Source organism: Ictalurus punctatus, chromosome 23 (genome assembly GCF_001660625.3).
Source record: "Ictalurus punctatus breed USDA103 chromosome 23, Coco_2.0, whole genome shotgun sequence".
Classification (NCBI taxonomy): Eukaryota; Metazoa; Chordata; class Actinopteri; order Siluriformes; family Ictaluridae; genus Ictalurus; species Ictalurus punctatus.
This window is the reverse complement of record NC_030438.2, coordinates 4913125-4931436: the sequence shown is the minus strand read 5'-3', so window position 1 is coordinate 4931436 and position 18312 is coordinate 4913125. Positions and strand designations below refer to the sequence as shown.

Here is an 18312-nt window from a genome sequence, read left to right as displayed (position 1 = left end):
AACTTTTAGGCTACAAGGCTGTGGCTTCATTTACTACAATGCTAATAAACTACACTTCCCAGAATGCATTCCCAACACGCGACACGCCTCCCTTACAGTTACTAAGGTTTCGGGTTCAAACAAAATAGACACCTCAGACCAGAGTAACCCGTTTCACAGAGAAGGTAAAGTCGTTTTTATATGTTGTGAATGTTTTTAATGAAACTGTAGGAGGAGGATTTGTGAACCAGGGGTATTTACTATTTAGGGTTTGGTTTTCTTGGATAAGGGGCAGTTGTGTAAAAATAGTTCAAAAATAATGAAAGTGTCGTTTGTATGTGCTTCATCTGGGTTCTCCGGTTTCCTCCCAAGTGCTGAAAAACATGTCAGTAGCTGAACTGGCTACGATAAATACCCGCTAGGAGTGAATGAGTGTTTGAATATGTGTGTGGTGCCCTGGATGGATTGTGTGTGTCGCATGTGTGGATGTATTTCTGAAAAAACTTGTTTCGAAAGTATTAGCACCCCCTACCATTTGGTGAAGCCTGAAACTCCTTTATATTCTTATGTTTGTGCTGGTTTTCAGCAGAGTTTCAATGCAGAGATGGCCGTCGCGTTTACAAGCCCAGGTTCAAACATCCCAGAGAACCTACTGCAACTATCGTATCCTGCAGTTAAACAGCATATCTGTCTATCTATCTGTCTGTCTGTCTGTCTGTCTCTCTCTCTATCTCTCTATTTCTCTACATACTCCTGAGACGCAATCCTTAACCACGAGCCAGGCATTCGTTCGGGTATGACTGCAGGCGACGAGGAAACCTGCAGCTGCTGGACGAGGACACACTGGCCTTCGTGGCTGGAAACGTGTTGGTTCTTCTAGACATGAACACCAAACAGCAGCGCTATATCCCCAGCCGCAGTGGAGGCGGCATCGGTGCCATTATGGTACTCTGACACTCTGGTCTCCTATGACCAGAAGTTATGCATAGTTAATAAAACGATAATAAAATGTGACACAGCTGGCTAAGCTCCTTTTTTGTCTTTTGTGTTGAAGTATTTGATTGATGCATATTTAATCCTCTTTCTGTCCGTGTCTGAAGCCTCATCCCAGTCTGAGATATTTCGCCATGGCAGAGAAAGGCAAGCAGCCTGACATAATTATTTATGAATATCCGTCGCTGCAGCCCTATCGTATCCTCCGAGGTATTGTCTAATATGCGAAACGACTACATTGTATTTGTCATTTATCAAACTTATTTTCAAACTTCCATAGATAATAAAATAAACAGTGTAACTGCTGACATGTTTCTGTGGTATAAGAAGAACGTGCTGAACCAGATGACAGAGAAAGCACCCAGTCACTGTTTATTTTCATATAACAGCATGTCTCCGAGTGTTTTATTCCTCACTTGTGCAACACACTGAATGGACTCACTGAGGAGAATGTTAATGATTGAAAAAGAACCGAAATGAACGTGTTTGTATTCTTGTGTTAAACAGGAGGCACGGGTAAGGCATACAGCTGTGTGAACTTTAATGGTGATGGCACGCTGCTGGCGAGCGTCGGAGGCGCTCCTGATTACATGTTGACCGTGTGGGACTGGAACCAGGAGCAGGTGGTGCTGCGCTGTAAGGCCTTCTCTCAGGACGTCTACCGTGTCACGTTTTCTCCAGACAACCCAGGCCAGCTCACCACCTCCGGCTCCGGACACATCAAGTCAGAGTTGATTCATCACCGCGAACGTTCACGTGTACGCTTTTAACGCTAATAGTCATCGTTCTGGTGTGTGTTTGGTTAGAATGGAATTCTGCTTGGTTTGTAGGTTCTGGAAAATGGCTGACACCGTCACTTGTTTGAAGCTGCAAGGACTGCTGGGAAGGTTTGGAAAGACCGCTCTGACAGATATAGAAGGTTATGTTGAGCTCCCTGATGGGAAGGTGCGTTTGCTGGATACATGCTTATGCTTATACACACAGCATGTATGACGTACCTTATCGTCACGTCTCGCTCGCTCTCTCTCGCTCTCTCTCTCCGTCAGGTGGTCTCGGGTTCAGAGTGGGGAAACATGCTACTGTGGGACGGAGGTCTGATAAAGGTCGAGATCGGACGGAAAGACAGACGCACCTGTCACGCAGGGCCTATACAGCAGTTCGCTCTGGACGAGGGAGAGCTGATAACCGTGGGCGCAGACGGAGCAGTCCGGGTGAGTCGCGTCAAGTGTGATCTGAAAGTGCTTTATTCTGGAACAAAAAAAATCTTGAAGATCTAAAGATGATCCAGGACAAAAAAAAAATCTGTGAAATCTGGCATTGTATCTAGAGCACGGATGAATATTCTGCGACTCTAAGCCTTGACCAACGTGCATATATATATATATATATTTTATACATTCCAGATTTATAATATAGGACTACTGTTACATTTGATAATTTTATTTACGTCAGCATGTTAGTCACTAAAAACCAAAGGTCTACTGGTTGCACACACATAAAAAGCAGCATTTGCCAGATCCCTGTGCATCTGGTTTCCGAGTCGAACTGTAAAATGTTTAGATGTTGATATTCATACATATCCATGTACACAGAATTTAAGCGGCGTGATTTAGAGTAATATGAATAATACAGTAAACAGTATGTCTGTTGTAGTGCTGGGACTTTGAAACCATCGATACAGCAGACTGCGTGGACGACAGCGGGCTGTTCGAGATCGAGCCCATGAACGAGCTGACTATAGGCCGCAACGTGAGCCTTTCCTCCATGGTCAGAAGCGCCGTCCCAGACTCCACTATCTGGTTTGCACAGGTCTACACACTTTCCTAAACTCAAACTGATCACGAACGATCGTCTGTTATAGCATAGCATAGCATAGCATAGCATAGCAAAACACCCTACATCGCTGTATTAGAACGTAACGAGTGCATAACGAGTAACTCTAGCTGTTTTGCTGTTTTAATGTTTTTGTATGATCAACATTTGTGTCTTTTCAGGATTCTAATGGAGGAATCTGGAAACTGGACTTGTCGTTCACCAATATAGTGAGTTTTTTTTAATCCCAGTTGAGGCAAAAATATATATCGCAGAATATCTCTTTAAAGGAGTACTCTTAAATAAAAATGAAACAGATCGTTCTCTCTCAACTCGGTAAAAATAATTATCTGACTGATTGGTGCAACTCTGTGTGTGTGTGTTTGCAGACGCTGGATCCTGAGTGTCTGTTCTCATTCCACGCTGGTGCAATCGAGGGAATGGATGTGTCTGGATTCAGTCACCTGATGGCCACCACTGCATTCGACCGTAAGACCCATTATACTTATACCAGGACTGAAACTCCCCTAGACTACACCAACGGGAGTTTTAAGTACCTCTTTAAAAGTCGTGCAAGCACTCCTTACATATTACGGTCATATAACTTCTTTTAACTCATTTTTCCCCCCAACCCAGTAGCTAGCTCACCCCAAAACACAACAGCTACCAACCAGAGAAGGTGAAAGCTAGCATGTGTTTGCTGCAAAACACACACGTGAAGCCAATGCCATCTTTTTCACTTTGATTGGCAGGGGAAAGAGAGTAACGCTATCCCTTAGACACAGAACACACGGACACTTATGCTCTGTTGGATTTCTGGCCACGGATGACTGTGGCGTTGTTTCAGTGTACTTGCAGCCTCAGAATGTTTTTTTCTGGGAATCCGATCCTGCCCAGGATGATGCTAAATAGATAAATGATGATGAATGAATGAATGAATGAATATTCTTAGCTCTGCTTTTAATAGAATGTTTCCCCCTCCATTTTCCCACCATGTTATATATATATTATATGGCAGTGTTTAATGATTATTTGTGTAATATTGTCAGTATTGTTACAGGCTTCAACACACACACACACACACACACACACACACTCTTTTCCTCTTTGTGGCAGGTTCACTGCGGATTTTTGACTTCCTTTCCAACAAGGAGCTCACAGTCAGCCATTACAGACAGGGAGGAAGCGCTCTCACCTGGGCCCCTCGTACGGTGTGGACACTAAATCACTTCACATCCTGTGCAACCCTGTTATGTCTGTTATTTCCTTTGATGACTGTTTGACGTAGGGCATCTCTTATGATTTGATAGATAGAGTTACAATTGTAAGTTATCGCTTTAAACAGTATTTTTGTGGCCTCCTAGTGCTCGGGGATCCTTCTGATTTAACCTAAATTTCTCTCTCTCTCTCTCTCTCTCTCTCTCTCTCTCTCTCTCTCTCTCTCTCTCTCTCTCTCTCCAGGTGTGTGGTGGTGAGAGTCTCCTGGTGGTGGGCTTTGAGGATGGAGTAGTGCGTCTGTTGGAGCTCTATAATCCTCAGAGTCTACATGCGGTTGCAGGACACAAGCTCTCTGAGCTTCATCTCAAACAGGCCTTCAAACCCCATAATGCATCTGTGACAGCCATCTCCTACAAGCACAATGGGCAGATCATGGCTACTGGGGTATGGACTGTGTCTGTTCTCTCATTGTCTGTCTGTATGTTGTCTCTCCCTCTCGCTCTTTCTCTCTCTCTCTCTCTGTATCTGTGTGTGTGTGTGTGTGTGTTGCTCACTGTGTCTCTGCAGTATCACTGTTTCTCTCTCACTGTCTCTTTCTCACTATGAATCATTGTTTCTCTCTCTCTCTCTCTCTCTCTCTCTCTCTCTCTCTCTCTCCCTCTCTCTCTCTCTCTTGGCAGAGTGTGGATGGCACGGTGTTCTTCTTCTCAGTAGGGGACAGCTATGAGCCAATCGGCTTTGTGACAGTACCGGGACCGGTTCTGGGTTTGCAGTGGGCTCCTCAGTCTCATGTGAGGATTTGTGAATATGTCCAGCACACGGTAATTATATGTTTTGCTGGTTTGCTGATAGAAAATGTGTGTGTGTGTGTGTGTGTGTTCCAGGAGAGAAACGCTCTGTTAGTTGCTTGTCAGACGGGCCATGTGGTGGAGGTTGAGGCTCCTGACACACACGATCGCGCTGCAGGAAACACATACCATCTGCACAACCTTCCCATCAGGCACTTCTGCTTCCACAGCATCAAATCACGCATTAAGGTCAGCAGCAGGCTGCGGAACTAAAGTACACACCACGTATTTATGGGTGTATTTTCTTTCACGTGTATGTGTGTGTGTTGAGCCAGAGGGACGCAGAGATAGCTCGCAGACAGGCCATGAAGGAGGAGAGACAGAAAGAGGCGACACTCCAGGAAGAGAAGGATCAGGAACAAACTCCTACAGAGGAAGAGGAAGAGGAAGAAGAGTTGCCACCGATCTTCATTCCCAATCCCCCCAGTCCCCTTCAGTGTGCCTTCTACTCCACTGAGCCTGGAGCATTCTGGCTCTCTGTGGTACACACACACACACACACACACACACACAGCTTTTATTTCCTTTTTGGGTTTTTTATTTTTCTTTGTAACCTTTTTATGTTTCTGTCCTTTAACTTTCTATTGGCTTTGCTGTGTGCTGTTTCCTGATTCTTCTTTCTTTCTTTCTTTCTTTCACCCTCTGTTTTTCACACACACCCCCCCTCTCGCTCTCTCACTCTCAGGGAGGCTATGACTCTGGGTATCTGTACCACTGTAAGTTTGCGGAGCAGCAGTCTGTGGACCCCTCAGAGAGGAGAGACGAGCCGTTCGCTTATGTCCCAGTCCAAGATGCAGATCAAAACCCCATCCTCACTGTCTGCTTCTGGTACACACAGACACACACACACACACACACACACACACACACACACACGCACACACACTCACACATACTCACAGTGAACCTCTTTTCTTCTGTTTCTGTCCTCTGTCCCCTCAGCGAGACGAGGCAGCTGCTGCTGTGTGGGATGCAGGACGGCAGTATCCGGGCTTATCCTCTGGAGTCAGGGGAGCTGCACCCGGTGCACATGCAGGCGTACTGGGCGCTCGGTGTTCATGACAGCCAGTATGGAAGCCTCCGACAGCTCCGTGTCAGCCATGACAGCCGCTTCGTGCTGAGCACCGGCGCAGACGGAAACATCTTCTCGTTCAGGCTGCTGGAGATGGAGGAGATGGAGAACGCACTACAGAGGGGACACGCCAAAGTGCCCTCACCACGCCTCAGCCTGGACACGGAGCCTGCACCTCTCGATATAGATGACCCCGCTGCCTACAGGTGTGTGTGTGTGTGTGTGTTTGTTTGAAACGATAGCAGACACAAACTCTAAATACAAAGAAAACTAATTCTTACTCCAGAGCAAATTCAACTCCAGAAGTATTGGCACCCTTCAAGTGAATGCATTGAAAGAAATCACACACAAAGATTCAAACTTTCTTCTCAAACACTTGGAGAAAACGCCCTACCTTTCCTCCGTCTAAAAACAAAACCGTTATCACAAGGAGTTCACAAACAAATTGCTTGAAAAACCACTCAATGATTTGAAAGAATCTTCTGCGTAGTGTCCAAAATCCTCTTACAAGTGTTTCCAACCCTGTTAGACATTACTGGAAAGGGTCTCTACTGGGTGCCAATACTTTTGAAACGAAAATGTATCACATTCGGTAAAGGTGCCAATAATTCTGCAGTTGATTACTAGAGAATTGAGTGAGAAATTACAAATAACTTGTTTGTGTGTGTGTGTGTGTGTGTGTGTGTGTGCAGTATAGAGACAGCTAAGCAGAAGCTGGAGCTGGACCGCCTGCACCGGGAGGCTGAATCGAGGAAGCAGGAGCGCCGTAAGAAGCTCGCTGAGTTGCGAAGCCGTTTCAAAGCCCTGCTGCAGCAGAACCAGTGTCTGCTGGAACACGTCCGCCTGGAGCGCTCGGTAACACACTCCTCGTTTCATCCTCGCATTGATGCGCATTTATTTTTACCCGGAAAATAAATACCTCTCCTAGCTTGCATCCAAGTGTGCTACATCGCTGTAAGTAGCAGTGTGAAAAGGTGTGAATTACCCTCACACACCGCTACAGAGGGTGGGAGATGAAATGATGAAAGCGTTCCCACGTAGCAGATGTCGATTTGACTTGTGCTTTAGGAGCTGGAGTTGGATTCACGTTTCCGGGAGGAAGTAGAGAGATGGACGGCTGAGAGAGTGACGGAGGTGAGGAGAGAATTAGCCTGGGAGACGGAGAGATGCCGTATCGGCCTGCAGAAGCTCCAGGAGAGGTGCCGTCTATCACTCCTCTTTCTCTCACTCGCTCACGTCGCTAAGTTTCTAAATAGCGCAGTGAAGTTTTTTTTTTTTTTTTTTGTTCCACAGGTTTTTGGACGCGGTGGCGTGTGACGCAGTGACCGTGTCTGCAATCAGGAGCGATCATAAGGTTTCCACCTACAGGCTGGTAGCTCTGCCCAACAAACTCCACCAGCTGAAGGAGCGGGGAAGAGACGCACAACGTTCTGACCTCGCCGCTCAGGAGCAGTGCGGCCCTAAAGAACAGAAAGAAACTCATGCAGATGTCATCACAGGTCAGAGTACCGATGTGTGTGTGTGTGTGTGTGGCTATGCAGAGTTTTTAAACAGTGATTTCCTATAATAGCACGTCTTGTGGTGTTTTATTTCTCTTATACCACAGCGATTTTTACGTATTAGTAAATGATACGTCATCATTTTGATCTCGTTATAGTTACATTTTCTGTTGGGAAATGTCTTCAGGTTAGCTCGTGCTATCAGGTACATTATAAAGCGATAAACGTTCGATCTGTCACCAGTCTCTGTTCCTTTTCCCGAGAGACTGTAGTCCTTTTGTCCTGAAGACTTTCCCGTATCTGAAAACGTCCTGACAACGTGCCGACACGACCCGATACAGCTTCCTGCGAAAGAGTTCATGAAGGTTCTAGTTCTGAAAAACTAGTCCACACCTTCTGACCAATCAGATTTGAGAACTCGGCGGCACTGTAGCACGAATCTGCTTTGTGAAGGTGAAGGGGATCGGTACTGCAGAAGCCGATCGTGTAACGTGTGTAATGTCTCTCCGGCAGCAGAGGAAGCTTTAGCCGCCACAGCAGCGTCACAGCGGCGAGGGCCACAGGGAGCCGGAGGCAAGCTGGCAGCCAGACAGGCGGAGAAACTGCGCAAGGCAGCCGAGAAAGCGGAGAAGGCTCGCGCCAGGATAGAGCAGAGGAAGAGAGACTGGGACGAACTGTGAGTCTCCACCTGAAATTCCTCAGTGAGGTCCAGACGTAGAGAAAGAAGGGATGGTGGAGGCGTTGCCACGCCTGATTATTTATTAAAAGAAATACTCGAGTATTTTTCAATCTGTCTTCTACCTGTCTTCTTTTCCTCGTCTCAGCTACGCCGCCAAACCCAGCGCGGACTACGAGGATCCAGAAGACATCCGCGCAATCCGGTCGGCCGCGGAGAACATGGGCGACTTCAAACTGAAGACGGCGAAGGACTTCACGGTGCCGGAGCACCTGAGGATGAACGTGGAGAAGAAGACGGCACAAGTGATCGAGCTGGAGGAGCAGGTCCACACGCTGCAGAAAAGAACCACAAATATGTTTCTATAACCTTTCTCTCTTTCTCTCTCTCTCTCTCTCTCCCTCTCTTTCTTTCTTTCTGTTGCACTCCCCTCTCTTTCTTTCTGTCTTTCTGTTGCACTCTCCTTTTTTATTTCTTTCTTTCTTTCTGTTGTACTCTCCCTCTCTGTCTTTCTTTCTTTCTTTCTTTCTTTCTTTCTTTCTTTCTGTTGTACTCTCCCTCTCTGTCTTTCTTTCTTTCTGTTGTACTCTCCCTCTCTGTCTTTCTTTCTTTCTGTTGTACTCTCCCTCTCTGTCTTTCTTTCTTTCTTTCTTTCTTTCTTTCTTTCTTTCTTTCTTTCTTTCTTTCTATTGCACTCTCCCTCTCTGTCTTTCTTTCTTTCTTTCTTTCTTCCTTCCTTTCTTTCTTTCTTTCTTTCTGTTGCACTCTCCCTCTCTGTCTTTCTTTCTTTCTGTTGCACTCTCCTTCTCTCTATCTTTCTGTTGCACAGGTCAATTAAACCACCTCAGTTAAGCTTAAAATATTTGTTATTATATATTTTTATTTAAATCTATATATAAAATTAATTATTCATATAAAAATATATTTTATTTAAATTTCTATTGTGTGTGGGTCTTTTTGAAAATTGTAATCTTTCCTTAAACCAGGTGATTGACCTGTGTGTGTGTGTGTGTGTGTGTGTGTGTGTGTGTGTGTGTGTGTCCCCCCGCATAAACGTGTCGTCCGATCCAGATCTACCAGAGGAAAATCCAGATGAACGAGCGCGTGCTGGCCCTGCGGGACTCAAAGGTGGCTCTCGTCTCCCAGTTCCACTCCCAAATGCGGCAGCTTCAGGCCGTTCAGAAGCTCCTCCCCCCAGATAAGCACCGCCCACCACCCGCCACGCCCACACTGACGCCCGAGGAGACACCTGAGAGAGAGATGCAGTACAGCCGCACCACGCTGAAGCACTATGCCGCTGCGCGGGCCAAAATGAGCCACACCAGCTGGGACGAGAAGCACGAGGAGCCTCAGGATGTGCTGGAGATGATGCAACAGGAAGGTGATGAGGACACACACGCCGAGGAGGAACACACACACGCCGAGGAGGAACACACACACGCCGAGGAGGAACACACACACGCCGAGGAGGTACACACACACGCCGAGCAGGTACACACACACGCCGAGGAGGAACACACACACGCAGAGGAGGAACACACACACGCAGAGGAGGTGCACGCACACTCAAGGAAGAACCTCAGCGAGCTAGAACAGGAGATGATGGAGGTGGAGGAGATTCGCAACCTTTACCTGCAAGACAAACTGATGCAACAGGTGTGTCTGTGTGTGTGTTTGTGTGTGTGTGTGTCTGTGTGTGTGTGTGTGTGTGAGGTCATGTGATACATACTCATAGTCACAGTGAATAAAGAGAAACAGTGGCTCTGTTCTCGAGATTGCAACACAGTAAGCGTTCTCTTCTCTCTCTCCCTTTCTGATGGAGCTGGAGGAGGCCGTGTGTGTGTTCGATGCTCGGCTGCGTCTCCTGCGTCATGAGAAAAGCACGCTGGACGTGCAGATGAAGCTGGCTGACCTCCGACACGTCACGCTGTCCCAGGAGCTCCTCATGCTTAAAGAGTTCGAGAAGAGAGAGATCACGCTACAGGAGAGGCTAAACGCCTGCGTGCAGGAGGAGAGAGAGCTCAGGGTGTGTGTGTGTGTGTGTGTGTGTGTGTGTGTGTGTGTGTGTGTGTCTATTTTTATTTGTCTTTGTGTGTTTTACACTTGTCGGGTTTTTGTGAATATCCTTATAGGGTACTTTGTGTATGTGTGTGTGTGTGTGTGTGTGTGTGTGTGTGTGTGTGTGTGTGTGTTTTAGTTGAAGCTGGAGGAGTGTAAATATCAGTTGGAGGTGAAGAAGAGAGACATCGCGAAGCTGCATGAGAGAGAGAAAGTGCTAGCCTCCACGTTCCAGGCTTCACTCGGAGACAACAACAAGTTTGCAGATTTCCTCACCAGAGTCTTCAAGAAGAAGATCAAACGAGTGAAGAAGAAAGAGAAGCCTGGCACCGATGGTGTGTGTGTGTGTGTGTGTGTGTGCGTGCGTGCGTGCGTGCGTGTTTATGGCTATTTGTGCTTATCATGTTGTTTTACCAGAGGAAGAAGAGGAGAGTGAGGAAGACTCTGATGAAGAATCAGACTGGGACAGTGATGAGGATGATGAAAGCTTGGACGGAGCCGGTGGCTTTGACGATAGCGTCTGTCCTCAGAGTAAGCCGACATGAACATCATTAGAGTGTAGGATAAATGATACGATGGGCGAGTAAAAGCTCTAACGTGTTGCCCGGTCCTGGCGCTGACTCGGCGAAAACACCGTCCTGCCTCATGTAAAGAAATAACATCATAATAATAATAATAATAATAATAATAATAATAATAATAATCATCATCATCATCATAATGATAATAGTGAGCTAGTTTGTGCATTAATACAGACTTAAGTGAAACAAATGAGTTTATCATAGAATTATTCTCCTTTTCTAACATGACGACAGGTTTTCAAGCGTGATGGTAAATAATGAGAAGAAACCAAAAAGCTCTGTGAAAAACACATGATGTCCATTTAGATTTGGAATACATTCATTTTTTTGTACATATTCGAATTCTTTTTTCCCCCCCTTTTTTGTGTGTGTGTAAGACTGCGACCCGGAGCTTTTCGAGAGCACGTTAAGTTTGCGTGAGCATCGTCTGGATTTGGAGGAGCTTTTGCACGAGGAGAAAATGATAGCAGACAGCCTGAGGAAGGAGTGTGACTCGCTAACCAAGAAAGTAAGAGAATCACAACAGTACTTTCTTTACAGGGTATTGGCTGCGTCTCTAACGCGGCGTTCGGCTTAGCTCGGAACGGGTTTTTGAGAATCTGTGCGTTTATGGTACAAAGCGAGAAGAAAACATGGCCGCCGTCGACGTCTTTTCTGGTCTGGTCAGCTAACTGCGATGAGTGATGTATGTTTTCCTCCTCAAACAGGAAGTTGTAGAGTCAGTGTTCTTGATTTAATAAGACAATATGTGTGTATGTTGATTGAGCTAAAACAGTGATTTAAAGGTGAGAAGAGCTTCTGTGTTTACTGTTGAGGCTGCGAGCGGCCATTTTGATTTGACATCACTCCCTGAACTCGTCGTTGAGAAGAATACACCAAGTTCTCGAGTAGGAATTTCTAGATATGACCTATAGTCAAATGCAGCATAAAGTATGTGTACCAATGTGTGTGTGTGTGTGTGTGTGTGTGTGTGTGTTTCCTCTATCAGGAGAAGATAGTGCAGAGCAACCTGAAAGCAGCAGAGGGCGACCTGGAGCTCTTAAACCGAGAGAAGCAGCAGAAGGTCAATGAGCTGGATGTGGTCGTGCCACTGAGACTGCACCAGGTGTGTGTGTGTGTGTGTGTGTGTGTGTATGTGTGTATGTGTGTGTTTGAGTGACAGTATGCTACTGTGAGTTTGTCACCGCATTCTAAGTCTTCATCTCTCTCTCTCTCTCTCTCTCTTTCTCTCTCTCTCTCTCTGTGTCTCAGATCGAGTATATGAATAACGGAGCGATGCCCTCTGACCTGAGCGGGGCGCTGTTGATGAACGCGGCGTCCGTGAGCCGATTGCACGAACGCATTAAGGAGCTGCAGCAGGAGAAGAGCGCTCAGAGGCAGTTATACAGACAAGCAAGCCAACAACACGTCCAGCTCCGAAACGACCTCCGAGACATGGAGGCCGAGTGTCAGGGTCAGTTTCTGTTCACTTCCGATCAGGTTGCTCGTTGGAGTCCGGTGAGCTGGTGAAAAATGTGTGTTGTGTGTGTGTGTGTAGAGTTAAAGGCACACTGCGAACAAGTGATGTTCAAGAAGTTCGGGAAGCTGGTGGATCTGGAGGCTCTGCAGACTCTGAGCGGCAGCCGGAAGCTGGAAGAGATGAAGTACGAGAGGCAAGTGCGGGAGGCTCAGAACAGGCAGGAGCTCAGGATGTGGCAGGTACACACACACATACACCCACACGTACACACGTACACACACGTACAAAATTTGAAATAAGAAGTAAAACAACAAAGTTCATCCAGTCACATTAGTCACTGGGAACAAAATAAATAAATCAAATTCAAAATAAATTAAAAAAATTAAAACCACAACGCAATTTCAATGTTGATCTCCACCACATGTGATGCGTAAGTAAGTTAGTCTTACTTATTTCTTACTGAGATTATTATTATTATTATTTTGTGATTATTGCGGCCAAAATCGCTTGATTTCGCTGCGACCTTTTTTTTTTTTCTTTTTTTTTTGCAGCTCGATTTATTGAAATTGCGATTGCACTTTTATTGAAATTGCGATTGTTTTGTTTCGTTGACCTTTCAGCTGTACAGATAAACACACCAATCATATATCTCTGATCAAATGTTTTGCATATCGTAACAGTCCAGGCTTCCACAACAAATCGAGAACTTGGTGCGGAAACAGTGTGCTTAGCTTCTCATTCAGGAAATTTCCAGCACTGCTTAGTTCCTCAAACTTTGGAAAACGTAGTTATGCTCATCTTTGACTGGATAAATGTGTTGAGGATAAAGATGTTGCTCAGCATGAGTGTGTGTGTGTGTGTGTGTGTGTGTGTGTGTGTGTTTTAGATGAAAGTGGCCGCTGCCAAGCAGGAACTGACCGACGTGACCAGAGAGCACACAGCACGTCTGCGCAGCCTCAACAGCCTGCTGACCGAGAAAAAGCTGCTGGACGACAAACTCAATGCCAGGCAGAGGAAGATGGTACTCTGTGTGTGTGTGTGTGTGTGTGTGTGTGTGTGTGTGTGTGTGTGTGTGTGTGTGTGTGTATGTCTTTCACAGGGACATTTCTAGCCATAAGCGAGTTTATGAACTCAAAAACAGGTAGGCCTAAAGAATAATCGACTTTGTTCATAAAATAAGCATGTACTGCGGGGGTGCATGAAATTTATTTACCAGTTAAAGGAATCCCTTATTGCAAAAAAAGTTGAAGAAATCCTGATTTACCACAGAAGGTATAAATTGTCAAAGTATTTTACCGAAGTTAAGTAATGTTCTCATTTCTTTTATGCTTACTACAGAGAGGATAATGAAATGTAAATATATGCCGTTCACTAGTTACTTCCACTGGCAGCATTAAAGAGCGACCTAGTCACCACATCCAGTCACGAGCGATGACTAAACACGCATCTGAGACACACGAGAGCCGTCCGTCTCGGCTGTCCACTTCTGATAGGATCACCTGAGACAGTTATTTCTGCCTGGTCTGAACAGAACAATTTTAATTTGAATGAATACCATTGTGCTGATGAGTGTGTGTGTGTGTGTGTGTGTGTGTGTGTGTGTGTGTATCAGAGCCACCAGTTCCAGGGCTCCCGACAGGCTGATCAAGAGGACATCCAAAGGCTGCAGCTGCACGTCCAGAACCAGGCAGAGAAAATCAAATGGCTGAAGCAGGAGATCAGCAACCTGTCTCGCAAAGGCGGCCACGTCCTACCCCCGAGTGAGCCTAGTTTACCAAGTTTACCCTCCATCCATAGAAACACCCCCCTTCAACGCAGGCGTGCTTTACCTTAGACGCATTTGGCCTTTTGATTGACTTAAAAGAACGCTTCGGTGTATTTCTGAATCCTAATCTATATCCACTGAGAGTCACAGAGTTATCCTGGGACAAACCTAAGCTCAATAAAGTGTCTAGGAGACAAATGTAAAATCTCTGGAGAAAATCTGCGCCGTGTTCATCAATAACAGCACTTTATTAGATAATAGAAAATGTGATATGAATAAATAATAACAATAAAAAAATTATATATATGTATATATATATATAAAGGCAAATACAGACTTCTATTTGAGATTTCTTTTTTTTTTCTTTCTTTAGAGGTTCAAGTCTATAACGCTTTACCCGGGTTCTCACCGTGTTTCCTCAGAAATACCGAACGTGGAAAAGTTGTAACCAAAAACAAACATGCTAAACGTTCCATTTCTCTCATTTGTCCTGTCGTCTGCTTCGTCGTTCTACTTTTTAGTTTCTCCTCCCAAGGCATTTTGGGGGCAAAAAAAGAATGACCGAGTAAACAATCCATCTCGTTCATGTTCATTACACCAGTGACTGTATTTCACACACGTGAAGCGGACGTGAAAAATATCAAAGTGCGATTGGAGGTCACGTGACATGGCTGTCACTGATAGGCTGCATGACTCTACAGTCCGGGCTAGAAAGAAATCAGCCCCAGCCTCAGGTCTCATATCTTTATATTTATTTGATGTCTTTTTATCTTTGAAAGATAGGGGGCCTATGCTGCATTCAACTAAAGATAGCTAATTGACTACAAAAGTAACTCAGAATTTCCAACCTTCAACTAAGAAAAACCAATGAACACACCCGCTCAGCTCTGAACGCCTACTCGGAAAGTCTGGAGAGTGTCCTTAAACCCTGAGTTAAGTGTGTGTGTGTGTGTGATAGCCTCTGACAGGCTTCAATCCTATAGAGAACTTGTAGGATTATTAGGAACAGCAGGTGAAAAACACAGTATTAGAAAGAAGAAAAAAAATGACACACCCGGCAAATTTTTCTTCTTTCTTTCTTTTTTGATTCCTCGAACAACGACTCGGTTCGGCCTTGACGCGATTACAGACGAGGAGGTCTTTGGTTCACTTCAGCGGTTTAAGGAGCACTTGAGTTTATTCGACCTCCTCAATGGGCCGATAAAATATCACACATAATAACTGCGTGCCATAAAGTGGCTGGGAAATTGCGATGCAAAAACGGCGAGTTCAGGGTCGCCGGGGAAACGCTGCGGGCCCAGCGGAGGAGCGGGTGAATAGGGGATTAACCCCGTCCCAGTGGCTCTCAATGCAGCCCCCTGCCGAGAGCCAAGAGCCCATTCCCATGTGCTGCCCTTTATTCCGGTCATTCAAGAGTCAATAGGCAACCCCTCCTCAAACACACACACACACACACACACACACACACACACACACACACACACACACACACAAAATGATATTGCTATATTTATGAGGTATTTCCCTTGATTTGTACATTAGTGCTATTAGTATAATCATTTTTTCCCCCCTCAAATAAAAGGTGTTTATTTATTTATTTATTTTTAACGTTTAAAGCCAGCTTTCTTCCTGGAGGTCCAACAAGGGTCAAAATTCAAAATAATCTTTTCATCAACATTATTTGAGGGACTCACTACCAGATAGAGATGTAATAGAGATGTATTTAAAAAAAAAAAAATTTCAACTATATGTATTGCAATTTATTAAAAACTTGTTCATGAACATTTAATGTGTAACGTTATATTGAGACCTGATTCCTATCTGGAGCGTTTGAGGGTCAGCGTTATTGGTTATTCCCAATAGAGATAGGAATACATGGTCATTTCGATGCTGTTGTTATATGTGGCTTGAAGAAACGAGAGTGCGATTAAAATAACTCAGATAACACAAGGGATTTCCAAAAACCTGCACTGAGATAATGATTAATGATCCGTACATATATCATACAGGCACATTTTGCCCCTGCGAAAAGTACACACACACACATCTATTAAAATACCAGCTCAGACTCACACCCACACCCATTAAGATTAAGTCCACGGTGCATCCCATGCAGGCCCACTCTCAGACACTCAGACTCCGAATCGATCTCTTTCTCTCATTAATTCTTTCCCCTAACAAACCCTTGTTCCCCTTCACCCCCCTCCTCCTCCTCTTCGACACGCACGAACGCTCATTCTCGCAGACTTAAACACACACTCATTAAAACACAACGAGCAGCTCTCATTATGAGGGCGGGCTGGGGCTTTTCTTTACATGTTTAAAAAATGCTCCCACTTCACCTTCCTGAAGGGCCATATCATCAGACCTCTCACCCTCACACACACACACACACACACACACACACTCACACACACACGTACATACACACACATGCACTCACACATATACACACACACACACGCACTCACGCACACTCACACATATACACACTCACGCACATACACGCATATACACACACACACACACTCTCACACACACACACACACACACACATGCATATACACACTCACACATATAAGCACACACATACACACTCACACATACACACACACACTCACACACACATATACATACATACACACATATACACACATGCATATACACTCACACATATACACACACACACACACTAACGCACACACATATACACACACTCGCACACACAAACTCACACACACACACACACACACATACACTCTGTCTCAAACACACACACTATAGACACTCAGCAGGAGACAGTGACCTGATAAGTGCCCTCAGCTCAGCTCTGATCTTTTGTTATCAGCTTTGGTCAATACTTCTCAGTTGTGATAAAACTCAAGCGTTGGCGTTTGTTGGAAGAATTTGATCAAAGAAGGTTGAACATACCAGGAGGACAAGGTCGGTCCTTGTTTTCCTCCACGTCCTTGTCCATGATGTGAGCGTCCAGCAGGGGGCAGGAGCAGCTGGCTGGCTCTCTCACTAACCCATGAACTTGTTTATGAGCACTTTCTCCTCATGTTGTTCCCCTCAGAACGATCGCCGGCCGCTGTGGTGTGATGTGGTGTGATGTGGCTTATTTTTCCGTTTTTGCACCGTTGCTTAGAGTTTTTCAGTCGTGTTTGATGAAGAGGGAGGTCTTGAAATTCCCGAGTTGGACTGGAAATCCGTCAGAGCATGTGCTTCTGTGTTGAATTGGCTTTCCTGATCTTCAGTATTCTCTGGCACTTAGTGTGATTTTTAACAGGGGGTTTTCAAACCTTTTTCAGCGAAAGACCCCTTGAATTGTTTATTTTTATTTGAAATAGTGCCCCCCCCCCAACACAGATTTATTTTACGAGTATGTATGTATATAATATAATATTTAATATGCATATAGTAGATATATATATATTATGAATATTTGTTTATTGGGGCCATTGGAACAATTTCCCCTCCCAATAAACCATTAAACAATTGAACTGTCCAGGTGTGTAATTAAATGACTAACTAATGACTGCAAAGGCTTCTCCAGTGGTTCCTATTCTGGTGGAACCCTTACAGGTTCTCTATGGAACCCTCTAACAAAGGGTTTTCCTTTACATTTTTAAAACAAGAACCACCCAGAGAACCCTTTTATTAAGTTTTATAAGTAGTCCATAATAATCACCAGCTCCACAATGTCAATTAAAATATTAATAATGATTTGTTTGTTTTTTTAAAAAACAGGTATTTCAGATGATTTTGGTTTCGAGTGTAATTTTGTAATTTTGTGACAAGAATAAAGTCAACACAATGCCTGCATATTGGACAGGAATACAGAGAAACTTTTTTTTTTTTGTTTTTATTAAGAAAAAAATCTCTACAGGAGTATTATTAAGTATTTGAGACATGGTGTGTGTGTGTGTGTGTGTGTGTGTGTGTGTGTGTGTGTGTGTGAGTGAGTGTGTGTGAGACTGCTGCAGCTGTGTAATGCTGTGATCTGAGGCAGGCCGTTGCTTGCTATGAAAATATTATTGCAAGTGTTTATTATTACGGCAGTGTGAAACAGTGGGAGTGTTGTATGTGGTACAGGCTGAGTGCAAAGTGGTGTAGACCTGGTGTGTGTGTGTGTGTGTGTGTGTGTGTGTGTGTGTGTTGGAGGGAGTTTTGCTCTCGCCCCTGTGTTCCCACATTCCAGCCCCCAGCCCAGTGCAGGGCATTGTGGGTAGGCCTATTGGAGTTGATTAGTTCCGGCTGAATCTCGGATAGAGTTCTGACAGGCTGAAAAAATGAGCGCACAGCGTGACCCCCCCCGACACACACACACACACACACACACACACACACAC

At 45.0% G+C, this 18312-nt stretch overlaps 1 protein-coding gene across 3 annotated transcripts; it reads left to right on the top strand.

The window, feature by feature from the left end:
* Positions 1-30: 30 nt before the first annotated feature.
* On the top strand, positions 31-16166 carry LOC108256612 (cilia- and flagella-associated protein 44). 3 transcript variants are annotated; one of them, XM_053675020.1, is made up of 32 exons: positions 31-164; positions 569-642; positions 762-924; positions 1080-1182; positions 1480-1696; positions 1803-1917; positions 2019-2183; positions 2626-2781; positions 2967-3014; positions 3174-3273; positions 3901-3995; positions 4246-4446; positions 4683-4793; positions 4887-5039; positions 5126-5332; positions 5536-5678; positions 5793-6128; positions 6615-6777; positions 6991-7121; positions 7216-7421; positions 7938-8097; positions 8246-8423; positions 9169-9753; positions 9920-10123; positions 10295-10490; positions 10573-10686; positions 11114-11244; positions 11725-11841; positions 11988-12189; positions 12274-12434; positions 13082-13216; positions 13808-16166. In XM_053675020.1, exons 2-32 carry the CDS (start codon positions 584-586, stop codon positions 14027-14029), a joined length of 5277 nt encoding a protein of 1758 aa, XP_053530995.1. In that variant the 5' UTR covers positions 31-164; positions 569-583; the 3' UTR covers positions 14030-16166. The 3 variants fall into 3 exon arrangements, with proteins under 3 accessions (XP_053530995.1, XP_053530993.1, XP_053530994.1); XM_053675018.1 differs by having other exon boundaries at positions 7935-8097; XM_053675019.1 differs by having other exon boundaries at positions 85-164; positions 566-642; positions 7935-8097.
* Positions 16167-18312: the final 2146 nt, after the last annotated feature.

Coding starts and splice junctions, on each gene's coding strand:
- LOC108256612 (XM_053675018.1), top strand. CDS start 584: ATGGCCGTCGCGTTTACAAGCCCAGGTTCAAACATCCCAGAGAACCTA. Junction 925..1,079: donor GCGGCATCGGTGCCATTATG/GTACTCTGACAC, acceptor CCGTGTCTGAAG/CCTCATCCCAGTCTGAGATA. Junction 11,842..11,987: donor TGCCACTGAGACTGCACCAG/GTGTGTGTGTGT, acceptor TCTGTGTCTCAG/ATCGAGTATATGAATAACGG.